Source organism: Homarus americanus, unplaced genomic scaffold, assembly GCF_018991925.1.
Source record: "Homarus americanus isolate GMGI-L3 unplaced genomic scaffold, GMGI_Hamer_2.0 scaffold54095, whole genome shotgun sequence".
NCBI classification, from domain to species: domain Eukaryota; kingdom Metazoa; phylum Arthropoda; class Malacostraca; order Decapoda; family Nephropidae; genus Homarus; species Homarus americanus.
The window spans coordinates 227,501-244,473 of NW_024742051.1; the positions used below are offsets into that span (position 1 = coordinate 227,501).

General features: G+C 39.1%; 1 protein-coding gene across 1 annotated transcript in view; it reads right to left on the bottom strand.

Moving 5' to 3' along the window:
• Positions 1 to 16,360, bottom strand: part of LOC121876458 — an 18,349-nt gene extending 1,989 nt beyond the window's left edge. The window contains exons 1-11 of the mRNA XM_042381554.1: positions 16,239 to 16,360; positions 14,975 to 15,017; positions 14,590 to 14,672; positions 12,861 to 12,974; positions 12,236 to 12,293; positions 10,204 to 10,528; positions 8,163 to 9,587; positions 5,775 to 7,974; positions 5,489 to 5,637; positions 4,016 to 4,220; positions 2,624 to 2,758 (exon numbers count right to left, since the gene is read on the bottom strand). Coding sequence (XP_042237488.1) covers positions 2,624 to 2,758; positions 4,016 to 4,220; positions 5,489 to 5,637; positions 5,775 to 7,974; positions 8,163 to 9,587; positions 10,204 to 10,528; positions 12,236 to 12,293; positions 12,861 to 12,974; positions 14,590 to 14,672; positions 14,975 to 15,017; positions 16,239 to 16,345 — 4,844 coding nt within the window. The 5' untranslated portion in view covers positions 16,346 to 16,360. The remainder of the gene's footprint in view (positions 1 to 2,623; positions 2,759 to 4,015; positions 4,221 to 5,488; positions 5,638 to 5,774; positions 7,975 to 8,162; positions 9,588 to 10,203; positions 10,529 to 12,235; positions 12,294 to 12,860; positions 12,975 to 14,589; positions 14,673 to 14,974; positions 15,018 to 16,238) is intronic.
• Positions 16,361 to 16,973: the final 613 nt, after the last annotated feature.

Here is a 16,973-nt window from a genome sequence, read left to right on the forward strand (position 1 = left end):
TTGCTTGGACTCCATCTTTTGTTGTAGGACCAGAATAACATCCATCAAAGACGAAGGTAGCCTGACCAAATGTTGCTGTTACATAGTGAGTAAAATGATTTAATATAGCATCCAATGTTTCACCAGTCTCTCATGGGACTCAGTGAGGGAGAAAACCACCATTGAGAATGTACTGGATATTTTCAGGTAAGCTGTCTTCTTTGTTAGGCATTTCCTTCCACAAAGCATCTCCCATTGCAGGCTTGTCAGCTTGTAGTAGTATGTGATGTGAGCTGTGACTAGCCGCTGAAACAGCAGTTGATAAAGACTCAGAACCAACACATACGGTACAGTAGATTTTTTCACCATACTAATGACCTGATTCCCCTTCTTAAAGACATATGCAAGGATACATTTTGGTCCAACATCCCATCCAGAATTTTCTGACTTACAACAACAGCCACGTCATCTGCAGCACAAACACCTGTACCAGTACTGTAAAGTGTTGTAACTGGCGAAAATGGGGATCTAGAAGATAAGCTTCACAGTATCGCGAACATCGCACTCTTGATGTGCTTGGGACAAGTCCGTATGTTGATTGCTGGTGTTGAAGCTTACATATTATGATTCATATCTGCACACACTGAATTTGACAACAGTCACATAACTAACTGTTATCCCTCATCCTCTGGTCAGTCTCCCAGTTGTCTTCAGGCTTCTCATTAAGGCTTGTTCCATAACAGGGTCAGAGGAGAGTATCTATGTGAATACCTCAACACTTGAAGACCATCTGAGAAGATTTTGTGTACCTCGGGATGTTCCACTGATAATTGTGACATGTTAACTTGCAAAACTAATCTGTTAAATGCATTAGTCATCAAAATATTTGGAATTTATAACTACCAGTACCAAGCAAAGTCCACAGAACATGCATGACAAAAGCAAAGTACAGTACACCATCAACCAAGTATAAGATGCTCTTAATTAAAATACAGTATGTCCTCCTCCAGTGTGAATTCAATAACTGTATACACTTGAAAATAAATGTGAATAATGTATTTGCCTAACACGGAGAATTCAAATTGATGCGGTACGTTAACACAACGTGGTTCCCTCTCACATCTCCCTCAGCCTCATGTAGTCAAGGTAAGAGCTGTGTGCTGATACACTTTTTGCTCTCTTTATTGTTTTTAAGGGAAATAAACTCTTAAACAGTATGGCTCCTAAACATACATTATCTCCAGGTGATGGTGGAGTAAAGAAAAGCTGTTAGGTGATGACATTAGAAGAGAAAATTAAAATGTCTGATAAATTACAAAGTGGCCTGGATGCAGCAGTGGTAGCCCACCCACCTCATATGTTGTTAACTTGTAGTGAAACAAAAGGTTGTGGAAAAATCATTACGATAATCTAATGTGGCTTTAAAAATAAAGAAAATATAATATAAAACAAGAAAAATTAAGAGCATGGGTGTGTATGTATACCAACCTCATATATTGTTACTTGTAATGAAACTATAAAAGTTGTGGAAAAATCATTCCAAAACTCTAATGTGGCTATAAAATAAGACAAATGAAGAGCACTGATGTTTATAAGTGGGAAGTAAATGTGTTGAGGTGATGGGTTATGACTATATGTAACTGTGTGCCTGCACCCCCTCTCAATGTGATGTCACGGCGTGCACACAGCCAGTGCAGTGCAGTGGCAGTCTGTGAGTCAGCTGATGAGAATTTATTAAGTTCCTTGAATGTAGATTACCCTAACACAGCGTTTACGAGGAACCTAACCCCTGCGTTAAAGGAGGGCTTACTGTACGTGAAAGAAGTAGAAGTGATGTAAAATGGAATATGTTTTACATTCATATGGTCCACTTCATAAAGGCCAATATACTGAGTGTTTTAGCAGAAAAATAGCAGACAGAAAAGATGATAAGCTTTAGATGCCCTCCACCATCTAATTGTCATGTTGTTTATAATTATACAATACCATAATTATCTCAATAAGCAGTAGAATTATCTGGATATTGTAGGCAACATATAGTCAGAAGATGTAGATCTGCTGTTATATTACTCTTGTACAGTTGTTTTATCAGTAGTGATTGGTAAAATATAAATAAGTTGTAAGAACCTGTATATTTTCTGCTTCAGTGAGATTTCTTCAGTTTCTTTGTACCTTTAAAAATAAATATTTAAGGGAAATAGACCACTAAGAGCTTAAGAGCATAAACTAAAAAAATATATAGATATTTCAATCAACTTAGAGTAAATGGTATTATTAAGTGTGTTATCCATGTTTATATGGTATTTGCAGCCAAAAATATAGTGTCACGTTTACTGCCACACCTAGTCAGTATCACCTGAAAATGTAACTGTTCCAATTTGATTTTGGTTGATTTTTAATATGTAATAAGGATAAAATTCCCAAACGATACCAGATACAATACTGCTGGAATTAGTGATGGGTTTGGCCTATTTAGGGTGTAGATTGGCTAGACTATAAGGTGGTGTCTAAGCTTATCTTGTCATAATGTGTCCTGATAGTTGAGGCAATATAGCCATCTTACCCATCATTTTACGTGTGTTCTGAGGCGCCCATCACCAATACCTGAAGCAAGATACAATAAAAACGACAGAATGTGACTGACCTGAGATTGCCGATGGTGATGGTGGTTGTTGGGTGGAGAGTATAAGGATGGTGTGGGGTTGGCTCTGACAGTTGTAAGTGTACCAACAAGTCCACACTCAAATGGGCTTTATAATTATACAAGGTCACTTTCACGCTATAAAATAAAACACAAAATATATTAATGAGAGAATTAAGTGACTAAAATATATAAATAAATAAAAAAAAATAATAATGTAAGAGCATGGCCCAACATCTCTCTCTCCCACACACTCACCCTTCAACACCCTCCCCAACACTACCCCCCCACACACCTCACCCTTCAACACCTCCCCACACCCCCACACACTCACCCTTCAACACTACCCCCCCCACACACTCACCCTTCAACACCCTCCCCAACACTACCCCCACAACAAGGGAATCAACAAAGCAACAAATCCAAAGTGAGGGTGACGACTGCTGTTGTGATGTGTTGTTGGTTTTGAGCTTTGTTTAATATTATATTAAGTGTAAGTCTTATTGTATGACATAAATAATTGTGTGGTTAAGTGAAGCACAAGTGCATGGTGGCGGGTTAAAAATCAGCTAGAGGAGCGCTTGGCAACACTTGTGGTGTATCGGGCCAAACATGCTCGTCATATGAAGAACGCTCGGTGTATTTTTTCACATGGTGGTTTGGAAGTACAGGTACAGGCTTGGGGTGAACATCTCCTGTGGGTGAATTTTCATGTGTTTTGTGCATTTGAACTTCATTAATCTCTAAACCGCGCTTTAGTCTGTACTCTGGGAAACAAAAACGCTCGTGTGGGCCTTATATTGGAGTATGAAAGCTGTGGTTAGCCCGCCCAGCTTAAAATATTACTGTAGGGTATCGTAATCTTTATTTTGTGAATAAACCTTGTATGCTTTACAAATATCGGATCACCTGAAGAATCATCGCCCCAGCTTATTTCGCCTAAAGATTAAACCACCCTAAAACTATTTTGGGAGGATGAGGTTAGGTTAGGATATGTTAGGTTAGATTTAGGTTTGGATACAATAGGTTTAGGTTAGGTTAAGTTAGCATTAAGGTAGTTAATCTTCAGGTGAAATAAGCTGGGGCGATGATTCTTCAGGTGATTCCAAATATCAAAGAAGGATGTTAAAATATTAATTATGGATAAGTGGGGTTATGTCTGTATACTGTATATAACAAATCTAGTCAAATAAATTTCCTACAATTTCGTAAAGAAATGGCGTTCGTCTTATTTTATACGTTTTAGCAATAAAGTAGTGTATTGTATAATCACCTTTGAACAATAGTGACAGTGAGTGAGTGATGTGGCTAAACCCAAGCCATGAAAGGCGCACCTACTGCACCCTCCCCAACGAGTGTGTTAAGTCATGACTATTGCTGGTACGAGCACTATACCTGTTATGTAGGAACTCCGTCAGGTTTGAAATTGACAACTCCTGTAGCTCCAGCATTAAGTCCACATTATCTTGGTAAGCAGCATAAATTTGGCCCAGAACGTCACCTATCTCACAGAGGGCCAGTCCACACAACTTGGCTACGGCGGCACTCACGCGACAACCCAGCACGTTCAACACGAGTCGTCCGCACGCATTTTGAACCTCTGAAAAACAACTTCAATTAATAAAACTTAAAATTTTTATGGTATTGTGAAAGGAAAGTATCTGGGGGTAGTCATGTAAAGAGTTCAATACACAATACAAAATTAGTGGCAGAGTTCACCATCTTCCTCAACAACGTACAGGTGTCCCTTGTCAAATGATGAGGGTTGTGGTGCTGAAGACCTGACATTAAGCCAAATTATCAGTAAATAAGGGATAAGTGGGATGTGGCTTACTGTCGGATACAAATTTTTAACAAAGCCTCGAAAATACTCGTAAATAATACCATAATTCCTCGAGCATTCTAGCACCATCTGTAACCAGTCCCAACCACCATTATCATCTCACCCTCAGTTAAAACGACCATCAGTATCACCACTCTGCATGTTGTCTACCCGTGAATTTGTTTACATGAATGAGAGTTCAGTGAACAGTACCTACCATGTCCAAAGCCCTTAAAGTGGTAATAAAACATTAAATCATTTACAATATTAACTTGACCATAATTGTAGGGTAGATTTAGGAGGGTAAATGTGAGCACACATTCCCGTTGTTGAGGTCTAGGAAGTGAACAGGCAGTTACTATCAATCTAACATCCTAATACAGTAAGGTTAACAGTACAGTAATAAACTGTTACTCTATGGTTATTTACTGATATGGTACTAGTCAGATATCACAGCAAGTAATACATATCTCTTCTGTAAATCATACCAGATTTCTTCTCTCACAATATATCAACTCTGGCACAGGATAACAAATCCAAGGGTCAGTCGGGCCATGCACCACACATGCCGGTCAACGAGTGGGGGAGACGAGAAGCTCATTGATCCCAGCACTTCACAACTTTTAAGAAGCTCTATCACACTATCGGCTTTCCCAACGAATTCACAGCATACTCTCGGGGATGTGGGTACATGAACACAGACAAATGACAGTAGATATGAGCTAGAGTGAATTAACTTTAAGCGAATTAACACTAAATGAGGGATACCTGTACAGTACACAACTAACCTTTTGACAGTCCTCCCTACTTAAAACTAACTGACCCAAGAAATCTAATGTGTGTTTGGTTGGGATTACCTATCTGTAGGATGGACTTATAAGATACTACAAGAAACACAGTACTGGTTTCTCAACATGTACAGTGTGGTAATTTTGATTAAAAAGTAATTTTTTGGTACATTACTGCCCTTGCTAGAGACAGACAAAAGTGGGCAGTTTAGTCGATAATTCATTTCTGTAACCTAAAGACTAAAACCTGCAACTCACTGGAGGGATGTGGTTCCCAGACGGCAGTAGAGACGGTCCAATGCTTGTCACAGTGTGACCCTTTCAGGTTCAACAAAAGTGGACTGAACTTCAGTTTAAGACAACGCCCTTCCTCATGCACTCCCTCCACCACCCACGACCTTCCATTGCTGAAATCAACATGTTTGACATTAATTATAAACATATAGGATAAAATATAGCAGTACCTGTATATCCAATACCATTCTTAATTTTTTATACCATAGAAAATAATGTCATGTGAGCAGTAACTGTCATGACCACGTACTGAAGCATACAGAGAGTAGAGCCTGGGAGGAGATGACAGCCACCACCACACTGCTCCTCGGAGTCGTCCGCTGCTTCTTCTGTCGTCATTATGGATGAAGATTCAAGTTTCTTTCCCCCATTTGAGTCTGGGTTGTGTTGGACTTGTTCACAGTCTTCAGCTTGGGTGTATTGTACTGCCTCAGCCAGAGGTTCAGCTGAACATTGTATACCAGAAAAAGATGTGTTGGATTCATTATGCTGTTTGGATGCCTGTAATGCCTCGCTGTCAGAGATATTGCATGTCAGTTGTTCTTGGTCTTCTATATTTGATGCCATGGAAAGTGTGCTCAGGTTTAATTTGCAGACTGAATTGCTTTGGCTAGTACATGACACCACTGACTGTGTGCTTAAGTTCAATTTGGAGTCAGCTACACTGGATACATCTCCTGGTTTTGTCTGTGAATTGTTGATTGAGGAGACAAGATGCTGCAATGAAGAGTTGTGGACGGAAAGTTCTTTATTGCACTTCCTGAGGTTACTAAGAGATTCATTAATACTTTTATTTAGTATCTTAGCTTCCCCCAGCGCTCCTTCTTTACCACATTCATTATTAAAAGCATTGCCAAGTTCCATAAGGGAGGCTATCATTGGCCTCAGCTTGTCCACAACGCCAGCAGCCAATGATTCACGCTTCCTCAATTTCCCCGCCTTTGGTTCCTTAACGACAGGCACTTTCTCACTTGGCATTGACGTTCGTGGTGGTGATGTCTCAGTGCCTGGGCCCTCTGTAGCTGGCCAAGAGATATCAACAAGAGGCACGTTGATGTCATCCAGCATTTCATCGACGGAGTTGCCTTCCTTGTCTTTAGGAGAGACAGTTCCTACTATCTCACTCTCAGTGCTGGTCAGTGAAGGAGGAACATTCTTAAGAAGATTCTGTGTTGATGCTGCTGATGAGGGAGTGGAGTTAGTATGTGATGGGGATAAAGAATTGGGATTGACTTGGTGGGAGGAGGAGCACTGACTAACATCTAGGAGAGCGCGCTTGGGTGACGAAGGTTCATCTCTGCAGGACAGCTTACGTGACCTCTTCCCCAAGGTCTTAGATTGATTTAATTCATCGCGTTCCACAGTGATTTCAGCTACATCTGCACCACAATCTTGATTCCTGGGTTCACTGACACTACACTTATCTTCACTGTATTTCAAACTGATATTAGACCTATCATATTCTTTTGAGCTTATCAGTGTTTGGGACGCCAGTTGGGAAACATCAGATGGATTGCTTGTGGTTCTAAAGGACACATTGCCCGTTGACACACCTGATACTGCCTCCTGCTCTGATCTGTGCCACTCAAGTAAGTTCTTTAAAGTAGGGTGATTCTGGATTAAGTTACCTACTTTGCTATCTACATTTTTTGACGTTGAGCTCATTTCCATATCAGTAGTAATCCTTTGTGTCATGTCATCTCTTGTTAACTTTGCTACTTGACTTGCTGGACATGTCATTTCCATATCAGCAGCAATCTTCTGAGTCGTGTCATCTCTTGTTAACTTTGCTACTTGACTTGCTGGACATGTCATTTCCATATCAGTAGTAATCTTCTGTGTCATGTCATCACTTGATAACTTTGCTACTTGACTTGCTGGACATGTCATTTCCATATCAGTAGTAATCTTCTGTGTCATGTCATCTCTTGTTAACTTTGCTACTTGACTTGCTGGACATGTCATTTCCATATCAGTAGTAATCTTCTGTGTCATGTCATCTCTTGTTAACTTTGCTACTTGACTTGCTGGACATGTCATTTCCATATCAGTAGTAATCTTCTGTGTCATGTCATCACTCGATAACTTTGCTACTTGACTTGCTGGACATGTCATTTCCATATCAGTAGTAATCTTTTGTGTCACGTCACCTCTTGTTAACTTTGCTATTTGATTTGCTGGACATGTCATTTCCATATCAGCAGTAATCTTCTGTGTCATGTCATCACTCGATAACTTTGCTACTTGACTTGCTGGACATGTCATTTCCATATCAGTAGTAATCTTCTGTGTCATGTCATCACTCGATAACTTTGCTACTTGACTTGCTGGACATGTCATTTCCATATCAGTAGTAATCTTCTGTGTCATGTCATCTCTTGTTAACTTTGCTACTTGACTTGCTGGACATGTCATTTCCATATCAGCAGCAATCTTCTGTGTCACGTCACCTCTTGTTAACTTTGCTATTTGGCTTGCTGGACATGTCATTTCCATATCAGTAGTAATCTTCTGTGTCATGTCATCTCTCGTTAACTTTGCTACTTGACTTGCTGGACATGTCATTTCCATATCAGTAGTAATCCTTTGTGTCAGTCTCTTGTTAACTTTGCTATTTGACTTGCTGGTGTCATGTCACCTCTTGTTAACTTTGCTATTTGACTTGCTGGACATGTCATTTCCATATCAGTAGTAATCTTCTGTGTCATGTCATCACTTGTTAACTTTGCTATTTGACTTGCTGGACATGTCATTTCCATATCAGCAGCAATCTTCTGTGTCACGTCACCTCTTGTTAACTTTGCTATTTGACTTGCTGGACATGTCATTTCCATATCAGTAGTAATCTTCTGTGTCATGTCATCTCTTGTTAACTTTGCTACTTGACTTGCTGGACATGTCATTTCCATATCAGCAGCAATCTTCTGTGTCACGTCACCTCTTGTTAACTTTGCTATTTGGCTTGCTGGACATGTCATTTCCATATCAGTAGTAATCTTCTGTGTCATGTCATCTCTCGTTAACTTTGCTACTTGACTTGCTGGACATGTCATTTCCATATCAGTAGTAATCTTTTGTGTCACGTCACCTCTTGTTAACTTTGCTATTTGACTTGCTGGACATGTCATTTCCATATCAGTAGTAATCTTCTGTGTCATGTCATCTCTTGTTAACTTTGCTATTTGACTTGCTGGACATGTCATTTCCATATCAGCAATAATCTTCTGTGTCATGTCATCTCTTGTTAACTTTGCTATTTGACTTGCTGGACATGTCATTTCCATATCAGTAGTAATCTTCTGTGTCATGTCATCACTTGTTAACTTTGCTATTTGACTTGCTGGACATGTCATTTCCATATCAGCAATAATCTTCTGTGTCATGTCATCTCTTGTTAACTTTGCTATTTGACTTGCTGGACATGTCATTTCCATATCAGCAATAATCTTCTGTGTCATGTCATCTCTTGTTAACTTTGCTATTTGACTTGCTGGACATGTCATTTCCATATCAGCAATAATCTTCTGTGTCATGTCATCTCTTGTTAACTTTGCTATTTGACTTGCTGGACATGTCATTTCCATATCAGCAATCATCTTCTGTGTCATGTCATCTCTCGTTAACTTTGCTATTTGATTTGCTGGACATGTCATTTCCATATCAGTAGTAATCCTCTGTGTCATGTCATCTCTCGTTAACTTTGCTATTTGACTTGCTGGACATGTCATTTCCATATCAGTAGTAATCCTCTGTGTCATGTCATCTCTCGTTAACTTTGCTATTTGACTTGCTGGACATGTCATTTCCATATCAGCAGTAATCCTCTGTGTCATGTCATGTCTAGTTAACTTTGCTATTTGACTTGCCGGACATGTCATTTCCATATCAGCAGTAATCTTCTGTGTCATGTCATCTGGGTTGAGCTTCAACAACTGACTCCCCACCAAGGTCACTTCCATGTCTGTGCTAATCTTCTGAGTCATGTCACTTCTGGCTACCGTTGACATGTTACTCCCACTGTAGGTCGTCACCACATCCTCCCCAAGTTTGTGGATGACGTTATCTAAATCAAGAGAGACAAATTTATGATTATTTTCGAGTTTTATTAAAGTTATCAAGTTCAACCCAGTTCAAAGCCCCAGTCCAAGATCTAATACTCAAGCCCATATACCAAGACAGTTTTATGATGGTTAAGGGATTCGCCATAAGATTAATCACCATCTCCAGTTTATTTCACCTGGAGATTAACCACCTCAATGCTAACCTAACTTAATACCCCTCCTCCCCCTAACCAAGGTAGTGTTATGGTGGTTAATCTTTAGGTGAAATAAGCTGGTGTTGGGGATAATCTTCTCATGACCTCTAGTTCTCTCTCTCTCTACCACATATTCTTCTTGTGTATCTCTCTCCCACACATTCTCTCTCCTGTTGTTTCTATATGTTTGTCTCTATCTTTCTTGTTCACTGTCTGTGTGTGTGTCTCCTCTTTTCCATATTCTCTCTCCCATTCTGTCTGTCTCTCTCTCTCCTGTTCACTGTCTTCCACACAATCTGTCTCTCTTCCACACATCGCCTCTCCTGTTGTCTGTCTGTTTCTCACTCCCACATATTTTCTCTCCTGTTCTGTGTCTGTCTGTCTCTCTATTTTGGGTATACAGTATACACAGAACCACACTGACCTGGTTTGGAGGTTGATGGTTTCATGCCCAGGAATTCAGCTAGAAAATTCCCTGGGTCAGTAGTATCATCGCCGGGTGAATCGGCCTCACACGCGTCGGTCATTTGAGCAGGCTGAGACCTCGGAGGGATGCTATCCATGATGGTTTTCAAAAAGACCGACGAGTTGTGTTCTTCGTCGTCATCTCCGAGTGGTGTACCGTGAGCCTTAGGGGCGTAGGTGTTGATGGCTGTGTCAGGTGTCTGGGTGTGGCTGGGAGTGGAGCCCATCAACTGCATGAGGAAGGTGGACGTACCATCATCATCATCCCTCTGAGCTGCTGTTACCTGTAAATAAATGTATTGTTTTATATTCTGAAATACCACGTAGAGTTACATTTTGATGTTACATGCACAAATATGGGAAAATAACCAACTGATTTTAACCCCTTCTGATAATCTATTTTCAGGGACTCTTTACCAAGTGACTACAAATGATCTTCCTGATATCAAAACATGAAAACATTTGCAAAGTCACAGCAAAAAACAAGATACTGGTATATTATCACAGGAAATCTAAAAAAGGTTTATCTACAAGCTATGAAAGTTCAATACAGTAAAAATCCAAAAATTCGGATGCCAGAAATCCAGACCACCCGAGAATCCGGACTTTTCGAAAACTCAAACTTTTTAAATTTAGCGGGCTTTTGTGGGTTACGTGAATGAATGGAGTTGCTTTAAAAAAATTAATTTACATAATTCTAATAATAAAAGTAATTGTAAACTATAGGTAGCTAATTTTGTTAGTTTTGTAATTAGCTTGTCCTGAAATGTAAAATTTGAGGCACTATAAATCTTTTGTGTGTATGTGTGCATGCGTGAATGCCACAGCTGCACAGCGACCACGCGGTCGCCACTTTAAAACAAGCAATCAAACTGTGACAACGTATGTAATTTTGAGTCCTACTCTTTCCATTTACAGAGTACTGTACAAGCCCATAATAATGGTTCCTTAAGTAGATAAACTTCGTTGTGTGAAGAGAAAGAAACACATTGAAATTGAGTGACAAACTTGAAATAATTAAGAAACTAGAATGTGGTGTGAGCAATACTGTTCTAATGAAACATACGACATTGGAAAGTCTACAATTTATGATATAAAAAAGGCAAAGAATAAAATTCTAGAATTCACAGCTTCTTCTGAGCCTTACATTAAAAATGCTGAAAGAAAAAGTTAACATCGGCCCAAATTAGAAACTCTCGATAAAGTGTTGCACGAATGGTTTTGTTAAAACGATCAGAAGGTATGGCAATTTCTGGGCTGATGCTTATTGCCAAAGCAAAGTCTTTTAAGGAGCAAATGAACATTGCATCAGAGTGCACATTTAGTGATGGATGGCTTAGGAATTTCAAGACTCGTCATGGTATTAGACAGTTTGTTTACATTTTTGTCAAGTGTTGACTTTATTTTTCTTTAAAACTGCTCGTTTTGATAAATGAAGCATGCTTTATTTGCTAATGAACAAACTATCAAAATGTACCTGTTCACCTCTTCTTTATTCCTTCTTAAATTTGATTTTTAAAAGTAATGCCTGAGAATCCGGAAAATTCGAAAATCCGGATCGATCCAATCCCCAAGCAGTCCGGATATTATTTCCCCTTCAAAATTATGTACCGCATCACACTGCACTGAACTTCTCTCACAACCTCATGTATTATTTTCTCCAAACTCTTTGAAGTTCCTCCCATCAATGGAACAAAAACTTCCTTTCTGACATAACCCCAGAGAGAGTGAGCGAGTGAGAGACAAAAAGAGAGAGAGCTTGGTTAGTTTCTTCATTGTTTAAAATTGAGAAGATCCTTTATATTCATCGTGTATATAAAAAGATTTTGTGAAGATTGGCTGTAAAACATCCAATGACCCTTTTGATACTCAGACAGACAGACAACAACACTACAACTACTGTATATCTCCCTAACCACTTTGGCTGCCAGGAAATATGCCACAATCAGGTTGACCGGCAAGAAACAGGCACCACAAGCGACGAAACTCACCTGATTGGAGGAGAGAATAGGTGGCGACTCCACTACCATCTCACTGTGGTCGTTAAACCTGTCACCAGAGAGAAATAATTCCCGGTCATTAGTAAAAGGACAAATGCGACTGAAACAATAACATGCAACATCAAAATAGTAAGTGAGTGAATGAGGAGGAATATTAGGAAGAGAATTAGGAGGAAGGAGTTGGAGAATGAGGGATAGGAGGAAGAAGCTGAAGGGTGTCTTAGTCTTCAACTGATTCCTAAAATTTAATTCAACCCCAAATTGCACTTTTCTTGTATTACTGTTAAACATTATGGTGTAGATGATGTCCCAAAGATGTGATAAATGGTCCCTGTTATGAGTGGTGTTCCCTGGGCTTTGAGTAATACCTCATAATGCAACACACTGCCTTTCTTTATCATGTGTAGTGGGGTCTAGACCTATGATATAAATAAGGAGATATTACCTTGTGCATAAACATGGTTATTTTCAGATATGTAAATAGATAGATGGATATAATGGAGAGAAAGAAGAGATGATGATGATAATGATAATGGGTTGTTACTTAAAGGAAGACAATAACTACTATGACACTACAGTACACCATCTTGTTGCTCCCATTTCCGTCAACACTCACCTGACAGATTTGTCCAACACACTCTGGTCGATAAAGTTAGAGGAATCCTGCGTGGCGGGAGTCTCATAGGTGCTGTTCCATTCTGTGCTGGCGCCCATCGTTGCCAGGAACTCTCTGGTCACCATAAAAAACATAATCACAAAAAAATACCTAAACACAGTTGATCACCTGAAGATTAGCCACTCCAGCTTATTTCACCTGATGGTTAGCCACTCCAGCTTATTTCACCTGATGGTTAAACACCCAAACACTACCTGGGAGAGGGGAGGGTGTAGGTTAGGTTAGAGTCAGGGTGATTACTCTTAAGGTGAATAAGCTGGGGTGGCTAATCTTCAGGTGATCCAGTTGAGTGATAGCTATGTACCGGTATTCAATAAAGCTCATGCAAGTCGTCTATTGCTTCAGCATGTATATACAGGCAGTCCCCGGGTTACGTACGAGTTCCGTTCCTACAGACGTTCGTAAGTTGAAACACATACCCGATGAGCATACTGTACTGTACTTAAAGAAAAACTTTTAAAATCCCACTATATCGTAGCCTAAGTCCTTATATACATCTAAAATCACTTAATTTAAGACAAAAGAAGAAAAAGAATGACAAATTACATTAAATGAAAGTAAAAAATAAGTCATCACTTAAAAGTAGAAGGCAGTAGTAGGTAGTAGGCAGCTACCAAACAGGGAGGTACTACCGCCTGGGAAGATATTGGAAGCATAATGTGCTGTCTATGGTAGACCCTGCTGCCATATGGCATCACGACAATTGTGACTCAGTCCCAGGTTGCTGATCTGACTTTCTGTCTCATTTACACACAATTGCAGGTTTCAATTTTTTTCTCTTACTATTAACACAACAAACATATATTGTTTCTCACTTTTGATTATTTTATTTTAATTTTTGTATTTCTTTATGGTTCTTTATTATTATTATTTTTGTATCGCTATCATTAATTTTACTTATCTGAATTATTATTATTATTATTAATATTATTACATTTTCGCCCCCAAGGCCCCAATGTGGGTCAGTGACCTGTGCCCGGGTGGGCTAATCCCTATATAAAAAAAAAAAAAAAAAAAAATTACCAAACAGTGAAGTACTCGAAGCATCATGTGTTGTCTAAAGTGCCTGGGTGGACTAATCCCCATAGGCAAAAAAGTCTAACGTTAAGGGACCTCGTTAGTTAGTAAGTCGGGGACCCCCTGTATACAATGCAGGTACTTATACAACTTTCAAAATACCTAGACAATGCAGGTACAGAAACAGTGAACCAATTTGACCACAGCTAACCAACAGTCATGAAGAGAGTGAAGAAGGATCTCTCTCTCTCTCTCTGGAGGTTAAGTAACAAGACATGAGTGAGTCATATATCTCATTTACTGTATATTAAAAAATGGTCGTTAATTCTCAAATCAACAATAGAGTACAGTTACAGTATACTTGCAAAATTTTTATCATTTCTACCACTTGTCAGCTTACTAGCCAATTGGGCAGTTAGTCTAAGCTTTGTTATTTTATGATCTTTTATTGTACAGGAGGAAACTGTATTACTCGGATAAAACCTGCCAGACAGTACTTGATATAGAGTCACACTGGATAACACCCTTCTCATATTTGTTCCAAGCAGGGGATCGTACCCAGGACACAATGGTGAGAAGTACAGGTACACACTTTCCCATGCATACCCCTGTGGTCAATGTACCCTAAAGACGCTAATATAAATAAACTCACTTGATGGTGTTGGTGTCGGCGAACGAGACTCTCTTCGACCGACGCCTCTCAAAGTTGTCGATCTCGATGGATTCCTTCAGGATCTGTCAGGAAAATAATCATCTCTTAATTATCATATTAACCAGGTTTTCAATATTAGTTAAGGATAATAATTGGTTAAAAAATAATTCACCTGTGATTATAGTATATACTGGATCAGGGAAATAATTCACCCGTTAATTAGTGGTTAATCATACAGGTAAGGTGATATAGGGGAGGGAGGGAGGGGGAATCTTCAGGTGACTCAGTAAAAATTAAAAAGGAAACTAACTTTTTTTATCATTATATATATATTTTTTGTATGAAACAAGAACCTATAAAAAACACAGTGAAGGGATCAACTCACCGAGGATCGCCGGTCACTCCTACGAGACTTCTTCACCACCATCCTGAAAAACACACAAGGTCATCAGTTGTGCGGAGAGCCATTAACCTAACTTAAAACCTAACGATCATAAGGTCGGTTAAGTTCGGTTAGTTCTCGTGATTTGTAAGAGATTTTTAAACTAGCTTTTCCTAACCTAACCTAAAGCCTACTGACCCCAAGATAGCCTGGAGGACCTCTGTAAAATTAATGTGATGTTCGATATTCAATCTTCAGAGGTCAATATATTTTTTTTAAACCCACATGACCTAAAGTGAGGAGCTTCCCTGTCTGGAGTACTGTGTTACCCTGTCTGGAGTACTGTCACCCTGTCTGGAGTACTGTCACCCTGTCTGGAGTACTGTCACCTGTCTGGAGTGTGTCACCTGTCTGGAGTACTGTGTTACCCTGTCTGGAGTACTGTCACCCTGTCTGGAGTACTGTCACCCTGTCTGGAGTACTGTGTCACCCTGTCTGAGATATGCTAAGATTGTCAGTTGATTTAAAATGAACTGGTTCCTTCACTACGGCACCTCAGTTAGCCAGAGAGATCAGAGCGCCTGCAACTGCTTAGCTTATACTACAGACTGGCAAAGGGGCGACAGCTATTAAACCTCAAACACTGGCTCATGACCCAGTAGTTGTGTACAGTGACCACAGGTTAGGCTAAGGTTAAGTAAGGTTAAGGTTAAGTAAGGTTAAGGTTAAGTAAGGTTAAGGTTAAATTAAGTAAGGTTAGTCTAGGTTTTTAACCCGACATTTTCCCCAATTTGACAATATAGGAAGAATCGTAACTCAATAAATTCACTATAATTCATCAGGAAAAACACCATTAATATTGTTATGAGTAAATTATATGGTAATGTCAGCAAAATAACGACCAACGTGAATTAATATAAGTTATCAAAGGACATTCACAGCTTAAGTTTGAAGAAGCAAAACGTTTAAATAATTCTCAGGGTAAACTTTTGGGGAGAATCATAAACTAGTGGAACAGTTTGCCAGTGTTGTGACGGTAAGAGGCTAACAGACCGATAAATGGCGAACACGATAACGTTAAGTAAAACATAGTAAAGTAAAACACACTAAAGTAAAACATAGTAAATAACAGACGCCATGATGGTTTCCCCCCTTGCCTGTCACTCGACGCCAGCCATTATTTCTCTCTAACTCAATATTCCACTATTAATACTAACTCATTTTCTCCTAAAGCCATCCACCAATCTTTCATCTACCTTATACTTACTCATTTTCCTTCTCATGTTCGTTATCTGCCATTTTTAGCCGTAAATTTATCAGATTCTCCAGCGTTAACACATAACAAGTTTTAAATGTCTCGGTATGTGACGTCATGGAAATCTGGCGTTCGATTGGTTGGGGCACTATGAGGTCACAGATATAGCGCGAGTTCATTTGCTGGATATTATGACGACACGCATACATCTCTGTTTCATTGGCTAACCTGTGCAGTGTGCCGAACAATGATTGGCTATCAGTTTATGATGTCTTATGGATTATTTTCACCACTTACTTTCCTCCAGAAATTAAGAGTAAAATAAATTATTATACATAAAGATAATAATAATAAAATATAAGATAATATTTTTTAACCATACTAATACTCTAAATATTTTACGAGTTGAAAGCATAATTGAAAATAAACAGACACTTGATAGACATATATAATTGAGAGAAAATGACTAAATAATTAAACCTGGATCAATATAAAGTGCCTGCCATAAACTGTCATATTGGAAGCCTTTCACAAACGCCATATTAGAAGCCTATACGAGGAAATTAAAACCCCTTACCTTTTAGGAGGCCTTTAATCCCAACTGGAAACTTATACTAACTCCTAGAAGCTACTCAAACACTACATGTGGATTAAAGTTAACAATTTTAACAGTATAAACACAGTGAAACCTCCATATAACGAATGTCTCTCTATTATATAAAGAATTTTCTATATAGTTCGTTAGAT